General features: G+C 36.4%; 1 protein-coding gene and 1 non-coding gene across 2 annotated transcripts; both read left to right on the forward strand.

The window, feature by feature from the left end:
• The first annotated feature begins 18251 nt into the window (after positions 1-18251).
• Positions 18252-18767, forward strand: LOC147787824 (uncharacterized). Its single transcript, XM_087118746.1, has one exon. It carries the CDS (start codon positions 18252-18254, stop codon positions 18765-18767), a length of 516 nt encoding a protein of 171 aa, XP_086974872.1.
• A 5136-nt stretch (positions 18768-23903) lies between these two features.
• TRNAS-GCU (transfer RNA serine (anticodon GCU)) lies at positions 23904-23985 on the forward strand. Its single transcript has one exon. It is a non-coding gene; the product is annotated as a tRNA-Ser (tRNA).
• Positions 23986-24146: the final 161 nt, after the last annotated feature.

Raw genomic sequence — 24146 nt, forward strand, 5'->3', positions numbered from 1 at the left:
CAGTCCCACATCGATTGGATAAAGGAACGAGTGCCAGCGAGGACGCTGGGCCCAGAAGGGGGGTGGATTGTGATGTCCCACATTGGTTGGGGAGGAGAACAAATAAAGGGTGTGGAAACCTTCCCCTAGCAGACGCATTTTAAAGCCTTGAGGGGAAGCCCGAAAGGGAAAGCCCAAAGAGGACAATATCTGCTAACGGTGGATCTGGGTCGTTACACTTTGCTTCCCAACTTTTAGGTAGAGACCTGAGAATTGTCCTTACATTTTCGGAAGAAGAATATACTTTTCCAAGATTTTTCAAAGCATTTAGAATATGAGTAAATCTAGTAAACATATCACATATATATTCATTTTCATCCCATTTAAATAGTTCATAATTATAAACTAACATGCTAATCTTTCTTTCTTTAACTTGATTTGTTCCCTCGAGAGTTTTTCAAGTTTCATAAGCTGAAGAACACTTAGATACTCTATTAAATTCATCCTTACTTAGGGCACAATAAAGACATTTGTAGCACTAGTATTAAAATAACACTTTTTCATATCATGCTCATCAAATTTTCAAGTTTCATAAGCTGAAGAACACTTAGATACTCTATTAAATTCATCCTTACTTAGGGCACAATAAAGACATTTGTAGCACTAGTATTAAAATAACACTTTTTCATATCATGCTCATCAAATTCATCCTCTATTTTAAGCTCTTCAATATTATTAACAATTTTTATTGGAATGGAAGGGTCTTTACTAACATTTAACCATAATTGATAATCAACCGATTGCAAACAAATTTTCATTCTAGCTTTACAATAAGTATAATTTGTTCCATCAAATAGGAGGCCTAGAGGTTAATTGTTTTCCACAAAAACCATTATTAACACGTAGTTTTACCATAAGCTCTAACAATAAAGTTTACATAAAAAATCTATAAGAGCAACTCTTATACCAATTGTTGGATGGGTATAACAACCCTAGAGGGGTGAATAGACTTTTAACAATAAAAGTAGTTAAGGTGATTAATTTTTTTATTAGGATTTAAAAAAAAAAAGTAGGAATGATAATTAATACAATAAAATAGTTCAAGAAATAACAATAAGCAATTATGAAAAACTTAGAACATGCAATAAATCACAATAACAATTTCGAGATTAAACAGGAAAGAGTTAGAAAATATAACACCGTAGTTTTATAGTAGTTTGATTAAACTCGACCTACTCCACTCCCTAAGCGCCTCTTGAGAATTTGAATAAACCTTTCTCGTCTCTTTTCTTAGATCAGAGCCCAACCGCTACACTCCTCTCTTTTTACGAGTTTAAAGCAAACTCAATTCTTTCTATGGCTCAAGATCAAATTGTTACAAGTATCTGGATTTTGTAGGAACACACCATAACCATCTAAAAGAGTAGATTTACAATTTGATCACTCACAACTATTTCCTCACAATAGAATAAAAAACATATCTTAAAATGGTACCATTAAAGGGGACCAAAGTTTTTTTCCAAATTATATATATATATATATATTTTTTAAATATAATAATAATATAATATAAAAATAATGTGAGTAACTATTTTTTTATTTTTATAATTCAAATGATATATGATGTTGGTATAAAACATGGCTTCTAAAGTAATTAAAAACTCCCCCATCTGTCACTCTTCCAAAGTTCTAAGTGTCCTACTTTAATTGGTCAGGCATTTTGTTTCGACTGTAACTTCTTCGTTTTAGCTCTAATTTGAGTGATTGAAAAATGGGTTGAAATCGTTATTCCCAACTTTACACGGTACACAATTCAAAATATTGATAATTGTTAATAATTAAGTGTAGGTTTGTTATCATAAAAACATTAATTAATTAATTAAAATTAATTAATTTGAGATTAAGAACCAAAAAACTTACTTGACTCGTTTCTACATTCAATAGGAGTTGTGTCTTGATTAACTACTCGTGTGGTCCCTAGTCACTCTCTGAGACTGGTTTAACGGGATCACGGCGCCAGGCTTGTCCTAACTGTACACTCAATAGTAACCCAAGTGGCTTTGAAGTTCTTTAATATAACTTAATCGTATTTTGTGGCATCTAGGCAGTTGAATCCCTTCTATTGTTTCTAGGACGTTTGGGGTTAGCTTCTCTAGCTAAACCAAACTGTAGGTTTATACAAATCTAAACCTCAGATCGCTCACGGTCCTGGGGTGCAAGGACTACTGAAAATGTACTAACCAAGGCCAACATATAAACCATACTAATTGTAGCACCCGAATCTTGACTCTCATGCAGGCGCTGCTAGGGAGATATTCATATCGATCACCTAAGCCCATAATTTTTAATTTCACTTAGTCATATCTGAGAGCTGAGGAGGTCTACTAGATTCCTAAGGCAACTAGGTTACTTATCATAGACTTCATGCTTCTGGCGGCTCTATTTTGACTCCTCGAGTCGTTCTTAGTCTAGGAGTATTAGAGTCTAGACCCTCTAACTATCGCTGCTGGAGCCTTCCTGACATAGATCTTTGTCTAATATTCTATCTTTATTTGAACGTATTTGACATAATCAAATTCTTCTAATAATCTCTTCCTTGAATTTATTCTTCTCGGTCAAGAATTAGTTCAAGTCAACTCTACACACCAAGTTCTTCACACTGAGATGCTTCTAAATTGAGAGGTTTTGTCAACTAATCAGCAAGTTGATTTCGAGGACCAAAAAATAATAAATTAACGATTCCTTCTTTTGTAAGATCTCCAAGAAAGTGAAATCTTACTCTTATGTGTTTGGAACTTCCACGTAGAACTGAATTTTTGGATAGCTTAATAGTTGAAGTATTATCTATCGCACATTAGCTTTGTTCCTTCTATTTGAGAGTGACCAATCTCTTTGAGTATCCTCCTCATCCAAACAGTTTGACATGCACAGGCACTAGCAGCAACAAACTTAGTGTCTATGATTGATAAGGGGACTATAGGATACTTACGTGAAGACTAAGCTACTGCAGACTCATCATAAACGCATAGCCTAAAGTACTCTTGTTATCTTCCGTGTCTCCGGCATAGTCACTATCAGTAAATCAATTAAATCACTAACTCCTCCCTTTCTATAAAATACAGCATAATCTACCGTACCTTTCAAGTAACTTAAAACCCTTTTAGCTACTGCAAAAAAGACGACTAATCAAACTTACAACAAACATGAGATTAGGACGAGTAACTGTGAGATACACCAGACTTCCCACTATTTGTTTATACAAAGTTAAATCTACTTTTGCACCATTTATATCTTTGCCAATTTACTGTCCTGGAACAATGGGATTACAAATAGAATTGTAATTTTCTATGTCAAATCGATTTAAAACTTCAGCACCATACTTTCTTTCACATATAAAAATATCATCTAATCTTTGTATTACCTCTATTCCAAGGAAAAATCTCATCTGACCTAAGTCAGTCATATCAAACTCTTTCTTCATGGAACATTTAAACTCCAATTTTTCAAAATAAAAGATCACAACATAAATGCTTAAGATAAGAATTTTACCTCCCTTCCTCTTGATGAAGAGTGTCTGCTCATTGGAACTGCTTTTGAATCCTTTCTTGATAAAGTATGATTCTTTTCGACTAAACGTATGTTCTAGGTGATTGTTTTAATCCACAGAGAGCCTTTTGGAGTTTGTACACCATCTCCTCACTTCCCATTTGGAATTAACATTTTGGTTGTTTAACAAAAATATCTTCTTTTAACTCGCCAAAAAGTTGATTTGACATCTAACCGATAGAGTTTCTGACCCTTTTAGGCTGCAAAAACAATTATTGTTCTAACAGTATCTATTCTGGCCACAGGTGCATACACTTCCGTATAATCTCTTCATTACTCTTGTGTGAGCCTTTTATCGTCAATCTTGCTTTGTATTTATGAAATTCTCCAGACTCATTTAGCTTGCTCTTATAAATCCATTTCTCTCTTATTTTCTTTGCTCTAGCCGATAGAACCTCCAAGTTTTGTGTCTGATTTTTTTCAATGGATTTGATTTCTTTCGTCATAGCCCATCTCCATTTTGGGTTTTTGACAACTTCCTCCAAATGCACAGGATCTAAAATCATTAAGAATGTCTTTTCTTCATCCTCTTCAGATAAGCCTTCACCGAAATTATAATCTGCATACCATACAGGTGAATGTCGATTTCTCCCGTCCCTTATTGACAAATTTTGTGCAATAACTACTGTAAAAGTGTTTTCAGCAACTAGTTCAACTATTTCAGCAACTAGTTCAGTTGTTTCCTCTATGATTTTTCCCTCTTCGTTTTCAGCAACTGGTTCAATTGTTTCAGCAATCGGTTTAGTCGTTTCCTCTGTGATTTCTCCTTCTTGGCTGTTTTCTCATCAATTTTAATATTTTTCCCAGTCCAATTTTGACCCAAGAATGACTAAGCCACAAACATAAACAAGTTGAGTTTGATGATATTATTGAATACTGAACTTGGCTTTTGTAGCCTTACAAATAAGAGAAATAGAAACTAACCACAAACATTGCACAGTAGTTAAACTAAATAGCTAAAAATACTCTATCATCCGGAAAGAAGTGATGTTTATTTAACCGTATTCGACATAATCAAATTATTCTAACACCCAAATCTAACATCCAGCTCTGTGTAGATAAACACGCTTTACAAGGAAAACACACCGTTCAACACCTGGAGTTAAAACATACTTTATCATACCTATATAAAAGTAAAAAAACCTCAACAGGGAGACAACATCCATTGATCACCCAGAACATAGATCATAATAGTCCATTCTCTTTTCTAACACAACAGAAAGCATATAAAACAACATTAAAAAAAACATATCATCTCAGAGACAGTTTTGTAATTTATTACATCGTGCATAACATACTGATCCTTATTGCTCAATTGATATTCTAGTCATGCATATCCCCTATCTAGCTTTACATAATACATAAAACAACATGTTTCTCATAAATATCAACCAAGGACATAACAGTAATTTTACCATCACATACATACAGTACATACTTATCCAAATACACCTTTCTGAAGTCCTTAACATGCATTTTCTAACCACCAAACGTAAGTAATGCTCGCATGCTAGCACGTCCTTGCAATCCCTACAAGTATTACTTGCCTATAGTTCTTGTGGTTACTTACTTGGATGATATATGTTTGCCTGAGCTAGCTTTTTCGCATGTTAGAAGTTCTAAAATTTTTGAAATTTCTCCGGTAGGTCCTATTTCAAGCATTATCATGGTCAGTATTAAAATTGAAACGAAAAATTGTTAAATAAAGGTCAAACGGGGTAAGAAGAGACTCACACACTTAAACGCACCGGGAAAGGCTTTTCATGTGCGATTTTACGCAAAACTATCACATGCAGAGGGTTGCTGCAAATAGGAGTTAGCAGTCAAATCATTGGATTGGGTTTGAGTCGCACTTCTGATTTTGGTCGGAGGTTCACGAGTTGCGAGCGTGCAAGTCACGAGTTAAACACGAGTTGTCGAATCGGGTCAACCCGCACATGTCGCCACAAGTAGTCGAATGAATATCTCCACAAAATGTGTTGCCACGTGTCCCACTCTATTTCAGACGCACTATCGCCGCCACCTACCGACGCGTGTCCGCTCCCTCTTCATCCATGTTCAATTTTTCAGAAAAACGATGTGGTTCCAAATTGCCTTTCTAATAACTTTGGAATTTTGTAACTTCTTACCGAGACCTCGAATCAATTTGATTCCATCACCAAATATGTAGAGTTTTAACACATCTACATATATGTATTTTTCTCTGAATTTCCCAGTCTCCCATAGCAAGAAATAATCAAGTTCAAATTTTTTCAAGAATTCAAAACTTAAAAAACATACCATTACTTGACGTTAATCAGAACATCGTCTTTCGGTCTGAATCACCAACGACATCCTTCATAAAACTTGTGTGACATCGCTCCAATATCAACATACTAAAAGTTCGAAACTTATTATAAGAAAAGCTCTCCAATTTTAAGAAAAGCTGAAATCAAGAACTTGAAACACTTACCTTCTGTTCTTTCTCGATTCTTAACAGATTTGAACAAATCGAAAGCTAAGAATGGTTTTTCAAACTTACTTGAGCAATTGTTGTAAAGGAAATCCAACAAAATTCCTAATCCAAACAACCATTTGGAGCTGATTTCAACATTCTCTCTAACTCGTTCTCAAGAACACGAAATCCTCATCTTCTTTTCCCTCCCTTTTCCTTTTCTTTCTTTTCTTTTTCTTTTTCTTCATTCTTAGCGGTCTGATTAGGGCTAATCAAGACCTCTAATTATGAATGGGAGGTCAAAATGACAAATTTACCTATCGGAGTGACTTTGACCAGTTTATAGCACCAAAGGTCTTGCTTGGGAGATCCCAAGCCATTTCCACACATGATTGTAGCACTCGGATACCCTCGTCGTGCTACACTATTTGACGTAGACCTAACTCGATAGTAGCTGTACCACTACCCACTACGAAGGGTGCGAACTAAAGATGTACTAGAGAGGATATGAGGCTAAGACTCCAGTGATACCGTCACACTGCTAGTAGGTATGTTAAGCTTTCTAAGTCATCTTTCTCCTCGAAATCTACTAGGTTCTTAAGGGCATCTAGGTATTTTAAATCTCACCTAACCTTTTTAGGACTTTTTGGGGTTAGCTTTTTGGAGCTAATCCAAATTTTTTGAGTGCACACAGATCTAGACCTTTGATTGTTGTTCATGATCTTGAGGTGCACAGCCTACAGGAAACATACTAACCGAGGTTAACTTGTAAATATTTCTGGTTGTAGTGCCCTAATCTTAACTTGATTCACTCATGCATGCTTGTTAGAGAGATAGAACACATATTCTAAACATCCTCTTGGTCATCTTTGGGCATTGTTGAGGTCCACTAGGTTCATAGGACGACTAGGTAGCTTCATGCGAACATTCACTTTCAGGGTACTTGACTCCTCAAGTTTTCTTAGTTTTGGTTGACCTCCGCTCACAATCATAAGGTGCTTAGTCTACTAGAGGCATCCTGACCTAGGTTATCGTCTAATCAACCTAACTCTAGCGCCCTAATCTTATCTCTGAGCAGAAAAGCATGCTCTATAAAGAGAACACACAATCAATCACATGGAGCTAAACATACTATATCATGCACTCATGCAAGCTCAACGGAGAGGTAAAATCCATCAATGGCCCGAAGCACAGGTTACAATAACCCATTCTCCATTCTAGCATAACGAAAAATATTAAAATCGACATGCATCATAAATTCTTATCCGAGGGGTATTTTGGCAATTTTATATAACATACTTGCATTTTCATTTAGAAACGTAAGTCTTAAACATGCATATTCTAACTACCTAAGGTAAGATATGCTTGCATGCTTGCGATCCAGACAAATATTACTTGAGAAAATTATGATGGCTATGCATGTCTTCTTAGACTAGTTTTTTTTTTGTATGTTAGAAGCTCTAAAATTTCCGAGATTTCTCCAGTAGGTCACAATTCAATTTATAATAGGGTTAGTATCAAAATTAGAGTGAAAAATAATCGAATGGAGGTCAAACACGACAAAAAAAATTCATGCATTGCTCACTTGCACAGAAGGTCGCACGAGTACATGTGCGCCTCTAGAGAAAACATGCATTGCACTCTTGGCAGGTGGTGCGTTCTCATTGGCATGTAGGGATCAATTCGGGTTGGGGTTGTTGGATCAGGTACATGGTTTCCAGGTATTATTCGAGTTTAATTCAAACGATCAAGTTGTGGTCTCGGGTTCTCCTCATAGTTGTAGAATGTCACAATCCTACATTTTTAATCGTACGACATCATGATCTCCACACACTCATGACAAGTATTTAGGTTTGCCTATGCATATTGAACACAATTTGTGCAGAATCTAAGCTTATTCGAACACACACGCCGCCCGTGTGTGCATGCTCAATCATCTGCGACCTTAACTAACTTGCTTCTATACTAGGCCAAGTCATGCAACACAACCTTGTCTCTACTCAGAGTAAAAGTCATTCATATGTGTTGTTGCATCTTGATTTTGCATCTTGGTTCCTTGCATGACCTTCATGTCATAATGCCATCCTAAGTCCCATGATGTCATCGACATCGTAGCTAACTCGGACATGTCAATCGTAGCGACCTTAACTAACTTGCTTTATATGTGTTGTTGCATCTTGATTTTGCTCATATTGTCTAGACCACTCAAATATAAATTCATCCAAGCTCTATTGAGGCATTGCACCCTCCCATATCTATGTCATATCATTTATTGACTTCATACCAAATAGCTTGTGCATATACAAACCTCCGACACATGGTGAGGGCGCAATGTCGGTACACTCATGTTGTCCAGCACTGTCCTTGAAAGATGTATTTTAAAGCAAGTCACCCAAGACACTAGTCTTGCAACGCTCCCTCTCACTGTGACACAAGTATATGCTACATGGTAGCTTGCGTAGGCCATATGCTTAGGGGTGGTAAAGAGCTGACACCATACCTCCCTCTAAAGTGCATTTTGAGGCCTTTTTTTCTAGTAGCAGTAAGCATGATTTTGGCGAATAGTCATATGGTCTCATGGAGAGCATGTCTGGTATCCGATTTACACCAAAATTTGGTGACATTTCATATTTGATATGGAAGGATTTCATTCTAGACCCACATGCCCAAACTTCTTTTTGAACCCTCCCAGGGCCCTACCCGACCCTTTATCAAACCTATCATTATTTCTCATGTTGACATCATTGCCTCGGTTTTTCTTATGCCTCAATTTAGCTTTAATGAAGATCTCTTTGGTGTGTTAGATGATGCACCATCCTCCTCGGTCACATCATGACACTCATCTGTCTTGGCACTCTTGTGTCTTGATGGGCACCATTTGAGGGTCACTACTTCGTCTATCATTATATGAGGGTCAAAACCTATTCTTTTCGTAGTATTGTTTTGAAATTCTCCTCTACTTAAACTAGTCATCATCCTTGATGATTTTCTCAGAGACACAATCAGTCCATGGATTGTGTCTCTCTCTCTCTCTCGCTTAATCTCAACATCCTTGATGACGATCCAAACTTCGGATTGCATGCGAACGAACCCGTTGGAAATAACATGCTTCAGAATGAATACGGAAACTACGCACTACCTATGAACTATCCCACTTATGGATCTATTCTTGGTCTTCACATCTTGCAACATAAGCACGACAAAACAATTGTCTAATGGTTGTGGACTATCCCACCATTGCCTCCCTCGCCCTTCTCTCGAACTCTAACAGAGACTCACAAGAAAAACCATGATCAAACTAGCTAGTGTTGGCATATCCTTACCTATGCTAGGAGCGCACCCTAGATATGGTCACCTTTGCCTCAACACTCATATTCTTTTAGTCACACAACGGTGCACCCTTGGGGTGAGGCTTACAAGCCAACCATGGCATGAACCCATATGGTAGCAAAGTCTAGACCAATGTGTTACATTCCCATGTTGGCACTACACTTCAACCAACTTCCCACTAACCATCTTTATATGGCAATCTCTTCCTTGACATTTCTTTGGTCTTCGTGCAACTTCATTTATTGTAGAGTTTTTCAGAGACATTACATTTAACCCATTCATGCTTGCTAATTTCGTTATGCTTAACTTCAAAATAGGTCCCAACCTTATGTGAAACCTTCCTTTTTTTTCTCAAGGAAAATGAAGGAATAATGAACAAGTAATAATTTTACACTGTTAAGTAAAATTCTCTTCTCATAAAAAATATTTCCTTAGAGAAAGAGAAGTAGCAAAGTCACTTTACCATGAAAGAAGGAAAAGTCGAGCAGCTTCGTCCCAAACATTCTTGAACTCTCACTGGTCTCATAAAATTTTTCAAAGACCCAAAGGTCCCTATAGTCATTACTCCAATAAAGTCATTTCGACACAAACTCACGAAATCAATATTTAACACCTTTTGTAGCATTTGAGAAGGGAGGTTTCTCAGGGTCACCATGGATCCCACTCCTAAGCATAAGGGATATGAGGAAGTTGACCGGGCCTAGGAAATTAGGAAACTAAACTATACAGGAAGAGATAGTAGTGGCTCGCTACTCACTTTGCTTTTGCTTTTAACTCTAGCTTGTACTTTATAAGTATGGAAAGAAAATCGATTAGCTTTGCTTAGAGGCTACTACTTTGTTTCTAGTAGCAGCTATTGACTTTTGGTGATTGAGAGGAAAACGTCGATAGAGAAAAATCCGCCGAAGGAAAACTTATGAGAAGAAAATAACTGAAAACAAAGGAGAGAGAATATTTGATTGAAGACTGATTTCATTTCTCATTGAGCTGGGATATTTAAATAACAAATTATCCTAAATAGGAAAGTAAATGGCAACTTAACTAACGCTATTCCACTCGTGTACTTGGGTTTAACGTAAAAATAGTTACCTAACAAAAAATGGTAACCAAAATTTAGGGATCACTCAGTAGGGTTGGCATAGGTGTGCCCGGTGCAGCTGCTGGCGGCAGGGACGATTCGAGAGGTGAAACTAAAAGTTAAGGGCTTCGGAAGAACTGCACGACCAAAATACGAGTACTTTATGGATATGCCTTAAGGTAGAAGCTCTAGTGGTCTAGTAGTAGAATAGTACCCTGTCATGATATAGACTCGAGTTCTATTCTCGGTTGGTGCATCCTGAAGATTAGCTATGATGATAGTAGTGCATAATGTAAAAACTTGGGTTTACACGAGTAGCACTATTGAGTTTTTTTTTTTTTTTTTTTTTTTTTAATCAAGAGGTGAAACTAAAAGTTAAGGGCTTCGGAAGAACTTCCTGACAAAAATACAAGTACGTTATGGATATGCATAATGGTAGATGCATTAGTAGTCTAGTGGTAGAATACTAACTTGCCACGGTACAGGCCCGAGTTTGATTCTCGGATGGTGCATTCTGAAGGGCTTTAGATGTGAAACTAAAAGTTAAGGGCTTCGTAAGAACTGCATTTCAAAAATACGAGTACGTTATGGATCTGCCTAAAGAAGAAGCACCTGTGGTCTAGTGGTAGAATAGTACCCTGCCACGGTATAGAACTCGAATTTGATTCTCGGCTGATGCATCCTGAAGATTAGCTATGATGATAGTAGTGCATAATGTAAAAACTTGTTTTTGTCACAATATCATTTAAATTTATAGATGACATGAGTAGCACTATCGAGCTTTTTTTTTTTATTCGAGAGGTGAAACTAAAAGTTGAGGGCTTCGAAAGAACTGCATGACAAAAATACAAGTACGTTATGGATATGCCTTAAGGTAGAAGCACTAGTGGTGAGTGATAGAATAGTACCCTGCCATGTTATAGACATGAGTTCGGTTCTCGGCTGGTGCATCCTGAAGATTAGCTATGATGATAGTAGTGCATAATGTAAAAACTTGTTTTTGTCACAATATCATTTAAATTTATAGATGACATGAGTAGCACTATCGAGCTTTTTTTTTTTATTCGAGAGGTGAAACTAAAAGTTGAGGGCTTCGAAAGAACTGCATGACAAAAATACAAGTACGTTATGGATATGCCTTAAGGTAGAAGCACTAGTGGTGAGTGGTAGAATAGTACCCTGCCATGTTATAGACATGAGTTCGGTTCTCGGCTGGTGCATCCTGAAGATTAGCTATGATGATAATAGTGCATAATGTAAAAACTTCTAGATGACACGAGTAGAACTATTGAAACTAAAAGTTAAGGGCTTCGGAAGAACTGCATGACCAAAATACGAGTACATTATGGATATGTTTAAAGGTAGAAGCACCAGTAGTCTAGTGGTCCCTGCAACGGTACAGACCTGAGTTTAATTCTCGATAGGTGCATCCTGAAGATTTGCTATGATGATGATAGTAGTGCATAATGTAAAAACTTATTTTTGTCACAATATCATTTAAATTTCTAGATGACACGAGTAGCACTATCGAGTTTTTTTTTTTTTTTTTTTTTTTTTATTCCAGAGGTGAAACTAAAAGTGGCTTCGGAAGAACTTCATGACCAAAATACGAGTACGTTATGGATATGCCTAAAGGTAGAAGCACCAGTGGTTAAGTGGTAGAATAATACCCAGCCACAGTATAGACCAGAGTTTGATTCTCGGCTCGTGTATCCTGAAGATTTGCTTTGTTGATAGTAGTGCATATGTAAAAACTTGGGTTTACATGAGTAGCAGTATCGAGCTTTTTTTTTTTTTTTTTAGATCGAGAGGTGAAACTAAAAGTTAAGGGCTTCGGAAGAACTGCGTGACAAAAATACAAGTACGTAATGGATATGCTTAATGGTAAAAGCACTTGTGGTCTAGTGGTAGAATAGTACCTCGCCATGGTATAGACCCTAGTTTGATTCTCGGATAGTGCATTTTGAAGAGTTATTATTTTTTTTTTAAATCGAGATGTGAAACTAAAAGTTAAGGGCTTCGTAAGAACTACATTTCTAAAATATGAGTCCGTTGTGGATCTGTCTAAAGAAGAAGCACCAGTGGTCTAGTGGTAGAATAGTACCCTACCGTGATATAAAACCCGAATTCGATTCTTGGTTGGTGCATCTTCAAGAACATATAGAAAATAAACATGTAACTAAAGAATGCCACACATTTCTTGAAAATGTGTTAAAATAGAAAATTTTAATATATATATATAAATTGTGAAATAATAATGTTTTACATATAGAAAATAAATACATTAGAATTTAGAATTACTAGTATATCTTTAAATATATTTAAATTAAAATTTAAAATTACTTGTCTATGAAACATAATGTATAGAATTCTTTAAATATATTTAAACTAAAATTTACAATTATTTATCTATCTTTAATACTTATATATATAATTTATGAACATATAATTGTTTATTAGTACGGTATTTTAATATATATATATATATATAAGAAAAAAAAACATGTATTTGCATATATATAATTTATGAAAATATAATGGTTTGTTAGTAAGGTATTTTTTAAAAAATATATATAATATAAAAGAAAAAAAACAAATATATATATAATATAAAAGAAACAAAAAACATGTATTTGCATGTATATAATTTATGAACATATAATTCTTTGTTAGTAAGGTATTTTTAAAAATATATATATATAAAAGAAAAAAAAAACGTGTATTTGCCCGGATTCAAACTCAAGCGTGAGTCTTCGTCGAGTAACACTATCGAGTTTTTTTTTTTTTTTTTTTCTTTTTAAATAGAGAGGTGAAACTAAAAGGTAAAGACTTCGGAAGAACTAAGAACTGCATGACCAAAATACGAGTATGTTATGGATATGCCTAAAGGTAGAATCATAAGTGGTTAAGTGGTAGAATAGTACCTAGCCACAGTATAGACCAGAGTTTGATTCTCGGCTCCTGCATCCTGAATATTAGCTATGATGATAGTAGTGCATAATGTAAAAACTTGGGGGTTTGTCAACACACAGTAAGCTAACTTCAACAGTACGGTCACTTGCCTCGATGGCCTTGGCCAACGTTAATTACGTCCTATAATAACTGAAGGGAATGAACTCTTCATCCACGTAGTGTAAGCATTGAGAACCGGGAATGAACTCTTCATCCACGTAGTGTAAGCATTGAGAACCGTTTTGATTTTTATTATGAATTAAAACAAAAGCAATAAACTCGAAGAGTAAGAACTCTACCTTTGTACAAACCCTACAAACCCTAGCTTGTAATACTTGTTGAAGTATTTCAACCATGCAAACGTTCTTCATATTCCACAAGTTCTTCCTTGCTATGACTCGAACAAAAAGCCAAGGCTTGTGGGAGCCTCTTGAAAGAAAATTCCAAAGGGATTGGAGAAGAAGAGTTTCGAGAATTCTATGGAGATGTAATTTCATTCTCCAGAGAAAGTGAGAGAGATCGTGTGTCTTTGGGTCAACCCGAGAGTCATATTTATAGGAATTCTTGGAGAATATTTGCCAAATAATATATTTGCATATTTAATATATTAGGATATAATATCTTATACAAATCATATTTAGATATAATAAGATATCATAATATATATTTAACTAATTTGAATTCAAATTTCAAATATATTTTCACTTAATATATTAAAATACTTTAATTGATTTAATATTTAATGGTATCAAATACCATAAATATTTTTTTCTTTTAATATATTTAATATATTAAATATTAATTTGAACCCTTCAAATTAATATATTTTTCTCCAGTTATATTTAACCTATCTAATGGGTTAAATATTCCTTTGAACTCTTCAAATTAAATTTACTTTTTCAAATTTTCCTATCTAATATATTAAATATCAATTTGAACCTTTCAAATTTTCTTTCAAATATATTAAACCTTCTAGCGTTGTTCTAGGTAAGAGGACCTTATGGACCTACAGATTATAAGCTCAAATGATATAAAATTAATTAATTAAAGTCTTTAATTAATCAATTTTCAATCATTAACTATAGGTCACTCCACTATAGACTAGAGTTGCACTCTTATGCACTGTAGGACAAGTTATGTCCATTGATATAACTATTACAAGCAAGTCGATGTTTCACGAGTTGTTCATAATTACAGCTGGGTCAAAAGTCCATTTTACCCCTGTAATTACATCTTTCACCTTAAGTATAACTGATTCTCTAGTGAACAATTTGTTTATGATCCAATCATAAATCAAGTCCCTCTCCGACCAATGAGAGGGTGGGGCCCATTGTTCAAGTCCCGAAATCAGTACTTGAGAATAACTAACCTACTTTCATTATATGGAAAGGAGTGAGTTCCATCTCATGATATTATGTTCCCAAACTCCCTATTTGGTCAAGTCCCCAAATGGTAGACATAATGACTCGGCTAAAAGAGCCATTCTTACCCATGAAAATTAAAGGACAAGCCCTCACAGGCAGGAGTTCATAACTCACTCAGGATTAAGATCGAGTCGCATATGATCATCATGTGAAAAATTAATCTTCTCAATTAACGGATTTACAAAGAGAGATTATATATTTATTGGACCAGTCTTATACAAACTCATTGTATAGGATACCCCCATTTACATGTCCCCACATGAACGATTTGGATAACATCATCTGTAACGATTACAAATTGGATCGTATCAATGGTGTTACCAGGATAAGGCACCCAACCTTATCCATATACTATAGACTGCTTAGGTTTATGTCAACCACATACGGTTCAAGATTACATTAATAACCAAGGATTTTCATACATGGATAACAATTAAATTACAAATAAAATAATAAAAGTTACTGTTAAAAAACTAAATAATTAATTAGGAAGATTTAGGGCGCAAATCCCAACATTTGTTAGTTATATTCGAACTGAAACATCAACACTTGTGTCAGAAATTATAAATTATTTACAAACGGGAAAGAGGGCTTGGGATACAAAAGAATTCAAAATCAACCCAAAAAATTATACAACTAATTCATGGCCCAGGACGAATACGACTAATAACACTCCGAGTCGACACCCCTCTGTAATAGTAGAGCTCCCAAGCATCTCCCCACCTTGACCAGTACACTAGAAAAGGAGAAAGGTGTAAGTATAAAAATATATTTAGTAACCAACCTACTTGTAGGCCTTCATCGCTTCCTTCTTCTACTAGGTTTCCACGACTTTCTTTTGGTCTATAGGAAGTTTGAGCTTACCCTTTACTGCGCTCTAAGCTACCATGTAGGTCCCCAAGTTGTAATCGATTCTTCATTAATCATCTACCTTTGTTGTCCCTAGTGTTAAAATGTCATCACTAGCCCAATAGGGTCAAGCCCAACAATTATTGTATGAATAATTATATTTATGATTTAGAATTTTAAAAATAAATTTAAGAAAATGATTTAGGGATTTTAGGAATAAATTTATGAAAATGATTTAGGTATTTTAGGGAAAAGGTTAGAAATTTTAGGAATAGATTGACTACCTCTAGTATAAATACCCCTCCATCCTATTTAGTTCATCATCCCAAGAAATCACAAGCAATACAAGGTAGTAGTTTCTACCGAGTGTTTTGTAAATCTCTTCTCGATTGGTCTTAATAAAGTGTGCGAGTGTTTCCCACAGAGAGTTGTGTTCAACAAGCTGGTACCAGAGCGAGGTTAATGTAGGTTATCTGATCTCTTGGAATTCTTAGTATGCTCTGTGGTTGCAGCTCTGTCTGATCTTCCACATCAGAAACGATTTCGTGAGATTAGTAGTGAGTGAGTTTCTTTTGTGTCGTGAGTAGTCTGTGACTCTGCAAGTCTGGTTTCGAAAGAGCTTGTTTGGTATTACTGATGCATAACCTGATGGTGTTAATATAACACATGCGGAAGCAATTTGGATCTTAGGCGCTTTTAGAACATCAATTATTGTAAATAACTAGCATGTTCATAAGTATTAAAACTTAATGAGTTTAAATACTAACCTTTTGTAGTTCAAACTCCTTTTGCCTCACGAACTGGTTTCGAACCACCACTAGTGTCTTCTCCACTATCCTCCGGCCTTAGAACGGGATTGTGGAATCCTGTGAGTGACTAAACTTGGGAGGGATTTTGTATATGTGAAAGAGAGTGTTTGTGAGAGGTTTTTCTCAAGGTTTTTCATCAAGATCAAGAATCCCTTCCAAGTATCATGATCACTCTATTTAAAGAGTCAAGTTTGCATGTTCATGCAAACTTGAGATCACCAAATTTTGACACTTAAAATTCCACTCAAATGTTTGGGATTATGTGGCAAGCATGCATGTTTGAGTTAACCAAATTTTGACACTCAAAATTCCACTCAAACTTGTGGGGTTTATTTGGCAAACATAAGTTTGGTTAAACAAAATTTTGACACCTCAAAATTCCACTAACATGGATTTTTCCATTAGATGAAAGTCAACATTTTGACTTTATTCATTTTAATTCAAACTATTAATTTGAATAATGAATTTCAAATTAAAGTAACATTAAATGATTAATTAAACTATTTAATTAATATTTAATATTAATTCAAATGTCAATCCCAATCAATTCCGACACATAATTGATTAAGATATTTAAATCTTATTTAAATATCTCAGATTCTCTCTTTTCGTTTAATTCGTAAATAAAACAAAATTGCGGTTAAATATATCGTATATATGTAACGCATATTCCCTAATTTGAATTCGAACACTTCGAACTCACTCGTCACACTGTTCTATTGTTTAGTCCGATATGAGCTAGCAGAGGGACCTAATGGACCTATAGATCATGGGCTCCAACGATCCAAGATTAACCGATTAAACTCATTATCCTGGTTAACCAACATTCGTTAACTACTAGGACACTCCACTATAGCCTAGTAGTTGCACTCCCCTCACTATAGATATATTTCTGTCCATCTGATATAACCATGATTAGTAAGTCGATCCTTCACAGGTTGTTCGTAACTAGAGCTGGGTCAATTTACCGTTTTACCCCTGAAGTTACTTCGTGTTCCTTATGTCTCACTGATCCTCTAATGAACAATTGGTTTGTGGTCCAACCAGTAAACCGAATCCTTCTCAGGCCAATGAGAGGGTGGGGCCCCTTGTTCAAGACCTGGAGTCAGTGCTTAAGGGAACTACCTTTCTTCTATCCCTAAAAGTGGGTAGGAGTGAATTCCGTCTTGCACCCCACGTCCCCAGCCATTCACCCAGTCTTACCCCTGAAATGGGAGGCCTGTTGAGTCGGCGAACTAGAACCACTCTCACCCGTGCAAATCTAAGGATAATTCCGAATAAACAGGAGTTCATGGTTAGCTTAGGATTAAGACCGAGTTACCTAGGTTATCGAATGAAAAGAAAATCAGTCACAAAGTAAACAACTTTATAAAGTGAGAGTGGTTTTCTTCATGGTCCGATCTTATGCAATACTCATTGCATAGGACGCCCCCACTCACATGTCTCCACATGCACAATTTAGTGATCACATTGTTTATATCATATACAAAAGTGGGCCGCATCCATAGTGTCCCCAGAATAAGGTACTCAGCCTTATCCTTATACTATAGATCATTTTGACTATATACTTGAACTTGATCCACTCTTATGTCTCTACATATAGTTCAAGTAGTCATACTATAGCCATAGTGTTCTTAGTTTATTGGATTTAGATTAATGATCGTAAAGTTCACTTTATTCAATAACAATTTTTACTGAATAAACATCAATAATAACTTTATTGAAAATAGAATATATCTTTGTTTACAAACTATGAGTTTTAGGACATAAAACCCAACATAACCAACACGATGGGTGATTTTCAAATCGTTGGAGAAATCAAGAAACTCAACAACAACAACTACAATACGTGGGCAACATGCATGATGTCCTATTTACAAGGACATGATCTTTGGGAGATCGTTGGCGGGTGCGAAACTACACCGCTAGAGGATGATTCTAACGGCGCCTTGCGCAAATGGAGAATCAAAGCAGGCAAAGCAATGTTTGCCCTGAAGACCACAATCGAAGAAGGGATGTTAGAGCATATTTGGGATGACAAGACACCGAAAGAAGCATGGGACACGTTCGTGATGTTGTTCTCAAAGAAGAACGATACAAGACTACAACTTCTGGAGAACGAGTTGTTGTCAATTTCACAACGTGACATGATGATTGCTCAGTACTTCCACAAGGTCAAGCCGATTTATCGGGAGATTATTGAACTAGACCCGAAGTCTGCCATTGTAGAATCTCAAATGAAGAGGATCATAATCCACGGATTGCGACCAGACTATCGAAGCTTCATTATTGCTATACAAGGATGACCCACGCAACCATCACTTGTAGAGTTCGAAAATTTGTTAGCCAACCAAGAAGTCATGGCTAAACAAATGGGAGACATCACATTGAAGGGTGAAGAAGAAGCACTCTACACAAGTGAAAGCCAGAGCAATAATAGGTCATCTACAAAACGCGGATACAATGGTGACAAAAGAAGAAGTCACCAAGAAATTGTACAACCAATGAGAGCTCAGAAGAACGACAACCAAAGTTCTCAAGGAAAAAGATTTGAGGGTATTTGCTACAATTGTGCGAGGAAGGGCCACATGTCCAGAGATTGTTGGTCCAAGAAAAAATCTATCGAGAGCAATGTGGCATCCTCCAACATGGAGATGGAGGAGGAATGGGATGCAGAGATATTGTATGCCTTAGAAGAAGATGAGCAAGCACTCACGGCGATGATGGGAGACCATATCGATTATGAGAATGATTGGATCGTTGATTCATGATGCTCAAATCACATGACTGGCGATTAGAGGAAATTGCAAGACAAGAAAGAGTACAAAGGAAGTCGTATGTTATGCACAGAAAATAACACACAGTTGTCAATTGCTCAGATCGGCAATACGACAATCATGCCTGGCAATAAATCTGATGTAGTGTCACTACATAATGTCTATCATGTAGCAGGAATAAAGAAGAATTTGTTGTCAGTTTCACAACTAACAACATCAGGAAACTATGTCTTGTTTGGGCCAAAAGATGTGAAAGTCTATGAAGATATTAAGATAACAGGAAAGCCGACAATAGAAGGACGAAGAGTGGATTCCATTTACGTTCTATCTGCAGAGTCTGCCTATCTTGACAAGACACGGAAGAATGAGACAACAGATCTATGGCATGCAAGACTGGGACATGTTGGCTACCACAAGTTAAAGCTGATTATGGAAAAATCCATGCTCAAAGGTCTCCCTCAACTTGAAGTCAAAACAGACGTTGTGTGTTGGATTCCAATATGGTAAAGCTCATCAATTACCATACAAAGAGTCAAGTTTCAAAGCGAAGAAACCATTAGAGTTAATTCACTCTGATTTGTTTGGTCCAGTCAAACAAGCATCGATCAGCGGAATGCGGTATATGGTGACATTCATTGACGATTACTCAAGATATGTGTGGATTTTCTTTATGAAAGAAAAGTCTGACACATTTTCGAAATTTCAAGAATTCAAGATGATGATCAAAGGAGAAATAGGAGAGAAGATCTGTTGTCTACGTTCAGACAATGGTGGAGAATACACGTCAAATGAATTTGATCAATATTTACACGAGTGTGGGATAGGACGTCAGTCTACATGTGCCAACACGCCACAACAAAATGGTGTAGCAGAAAGAAAAAATCAACATCTTGCAGAAATCTGTCGAAGCATGTTACATGCAAAGAATGTTCCAGGAAGATTTTGAGTTGAAGCTATGCGAACGGGCTGCCCATGTGATCGACAAACTTCCCCAACCAAGGCTAGGGTTTGTCTCACCATTTGAGATACTATGGGACATGAAACCTACAGTTAGCTACTTCTGAGTATTTGGTTGTGTTTGCTATGTATTTGTGCTTGACCATCTACGTAGCAAGTTTGACAAGAAAGCAGTCAAGTGCATATTTGTTGGATATGACAATCAAAGGAAAGGGTGGAAGTGTTGTGATCCAACAAGTGAAAAATACTATACATCAAGAGATGTAGTTTTCGATGAAGCATCTTCATGGTGGTCCTTAGAGAAGAAAGACTTACTCGATTCAAACAAAATCGAAAAAAATTTACAACAGAAGATGGGGGAGCTAACTACGCACATTCATTTAAATGTTGATGTGCCTAAAGATCCAAGTGACATTGATATTGACGAACAAAAAGTGATTCAATCAAGAGAATCTGATAGAAATGAGACGACACATCAACAACTTAGGCGATCAAATAGAATCCAAAGGTCAAATCCTAAGTATACCAACACAACTATTGTAGAAGACGAAGATAATAAGTCAGAGACATATGAAGAGGCTTGGTAGAAAGCGATGAAGGAAGAATACAGATAACCAAGTAGCAAATGTGTTTACAAAAGATCTAACATGAGAGTTTTCGTTGTCAGCTCAACATGGTGCAACGAATGAGGACTAGTGCTGAGGGGGAGTGTTAAAATGTCATCACTAGCCCAATAAAGTCAAGCCAACCATTATTGTATGAATAATTATATTTATGATTTAGGATTTTAGAAATAAATTTAGGAAAATGATTTAGATATATTAGGAAAAAGGTTGAGAAATTTTAGGAATAGATTGACTACCCTCCACTATAAATACCCCTCCATCCTATTTAGTTCATAATCCCAAAAAATCACAAGCAATACAAGGTAGTAGTTTCTACCGAGTGTTTTGTAAATCTCTTCTCGATTGGTCTTAATAAAGTGTGCGAGTGTTTTCCACTGAGAGTTGTGTTCAACCCTAGTGCCTCTTCGAGATTCCTTCCTAAAACAAAAAAGACGCTCTGGCTGAGTGGTTAAGGTGTGTCCCTGCTAAGTACATGGGGTTTCCCTGCGAGAGTTTAAAAGACATACAACACCATTCCCCTCTCAAACCGATGTTGGATATGGGATGGAAGACATACAACACCATTCCCCTCTCAAACCGATGTTAGATATGGGATGGAAGCGAAGAAAAGATAAATTTTTTACACAACACCTGTGTCAGAAATTTGAAGTTATTTACAAATGGGAAAAAGGGCTTGGGATACAAAAGAATTCCAAATCAACCCAAAAAATTATACAACTAATTCATGGCCCATGTCGAATACAACTAACAACACTCCGGGTCGACACCCCTGTGTGATAGTAGAGCTCTCGAGCATCTCCACACCTTGACCAGTACACTAGAAAAGGAGAAAGGTGTAAGTATAAAAATATACTTAGTAACCAACCTACTTGTAGGCTGTTAAGAATGAGATAGAAAATATAATTGGGAAGGTGTGTATTATCATTGATATTGATATCCTTTAAATAGGAATATAATTGGGAAGGTGTGTATTATCATTGATATTGATATCCTTTAAATAGGATACAAGCTAGTACAAATGAGGAAAATATAAAATAATTAAATACTGAATAAAATAAAATATACTCTAAATCAAATCATAAATGGAAGAATATTAACATATAATATCTAAGATATATTCCATAAATAATATATCTCAACACTCCCTCTCAAGTTGGAGAGTGTATGTTAATCACGTCCAACTTGTCTTTAACTTGTCTTTACGATTGGTCAATAACATCCAAGTTGTCTTTCACTCTTGTCTCCTCAGTAATGAAAATATCCGTAAAAAAATAGACCGCCTTTGATTGGTTTGCATTTTTAGACTTTCAAGAAATTATTGAATTTTCAAGAAAGATGCAAGACTCAGAAATAGGCCGCAATGATTGACTCGAGGATTGGTAACTTGTCCCATTTAATTTGATTTGGAACAAATGAATATCCTCCCTGACACTTCTTTGTCCAAATCAAAATTATATAACAAATCCATGGCCCATGTCAAATACAACTAACAACACTCCGGGTCGACACCCCTCTATGATAGTAGAGCTCCCGAGCATTTCCCCACCTTGACATGTACACTAGAAAAGGAGAAAGGTGAAAGTATAAAAATATACTTAGTAACCAACTTATTTGTAGACCCTCATTGCTTCCTTCTTCTACTAGGTTTCCACGACATTCCTTTGGTCTATAGGACGTTGGGCTTACCCTTTACTGCACTCTAAGCTACCGTGTATGTCCCGAAATTGTAATTGATTCCTCATTAATCATCTACCTTTGTTGTCCCTATTGCCTCTTCGAGATTTGTTCCTAAAACAAAAAAGTTTCTTTGGCTGAGTTGTTAAGGCGTGTGCCTGCTAAGTACATAGGGTTTCTCCGTGAGAGTTTAAATCTCTTAGGCGACGAAAAATTCATTTTTTTTTACTAGCCAAAGGCCACTGCTAAAACATGTTGTCCATTTTGGCCCGTTACCTCACGATCTCATAGAGGTATTCACACGCTTGGAATGTTTTGTTCCCCACTCAAACCTTTGTTTCCCTCTCAAACCGATGTTGGAACTGGGATGGAAGCGATAAAAAGATAAATTTTTACACTTTAAAAGACATACAACACGTGTGTCAGAAATTTCAAGTTATATACAAACGGGGAAAAGGGCTTGGGATACAAAAGAATTCAAAATTAACCCAAAAAATTATACAACTAAATCATGGCCGAGGTCGAATAAAACTAACCACACTCCGGGTCGACACCCTCTGTGATGGTAGTGCTCCCGAGCATCTCCCCACCTTGACCAATACACTAGAAAAGGAGGAAGGTGTAAGTATAAAAATATACTTAGGAACCAACCTACTTGTAGGCGCTAATCGCTTCCTTCTTCTACTAGGTTTCCACGACTTTCCTTTGGTCTATAGGACGTTGGGCTTACCCTTTACTGCGCTCTAAGCTACCGTATAGGTCCCGAAGTTGTAATTGATTCCTCATTAATCATCTATCTTTCTTGTCCCTAGTGCCTCTTCGAGATTCATTCCTAAAACAAAAAAGTCGCTTTGGCCAAGTGGTTAAGGCGTGTGCCTGCTAAGTACATGGGGTTTCCCAGTGAGAGTTTGAATCTCTCAGGCAACGAAAAGTCCATTTTTTTTTTACTAGCCCAAAAGTCACCGCTAAAACATGTTGTCCACTTTGGCCCGTTATCTCACGATCTAATAGAGGAATTCACACCCTTATATATGGAATGTTTTGTTCCCCTGGTTTAGGGCTTGGGATACAAAAGAATTCAAAATCAACCCAAAAAATTATACAACTAATTCATGGCCCTTTGTGATGGTAGAGCTCCCGAGCATATCCCCACGTTGACCAGTACACTAGATAAGGGGAAAGGTGTAAGTATAAAAATATACTTAGTAACCAACCTACTTGTAGGCCCTCATCGCTTCCTTCTTCTACTAGGTTTCCACGACTTTCCTTTGGTCTATAGGACGTTGGGCTTACCCTTTACTGCGCTCTAAGCTACCGTATAGGTCCCGAAGTTGTAATTGATTCCTCATTAATCATCTATCTTTCTTGTCCCTAGAGCCTCTTCAAGATTCATTCCTAAAACAAAAAAGTCGCTTTGGCCAAGTGGTTAAGGCGTGTGCCTGCTAAGTACAAGGGGTTTCCCAGTGAGAGTTTGAATCTCTCAGGCGACGAAAAGTTCATTTTTTTTTTTACTAGCCAAAAGTCACCGCTAAAACATGTTGTCCACTATCGAGATTTTCTGTTTTCATTTTTTTAAATCGAGAGGTGAACGAAAAGTTAAGGGCTTCGGAAGAACTGCATGACAAAAATACGAGTAAGTTATGGATATGAC

The sequence above is a fragment of the Cucurbita pepo genome, chromosome 16, assembly GCF_057944985.1.
Source record: "Cucurbita pepo subsp. pepo isolate OVF chromosome 16, ASM5794498v1, whole genome shotgun sequence".
Lineage (NCBI taxonomy): Eukaryota > Viridiplantae > Streptophyta > Magnoliopsida > Cucurbitales > Cucurbitaceae > Cucurbita > Cucurbita pepo.

Coding starts and splice junctions, on each gene's coding strand:
- LOC147787824 (XM_087118746.1), top strand. CDS start 18,252: ATGGGTGATTTTCAAATCGTTGGAGAAATCAAGAAACTCAACAACAAC.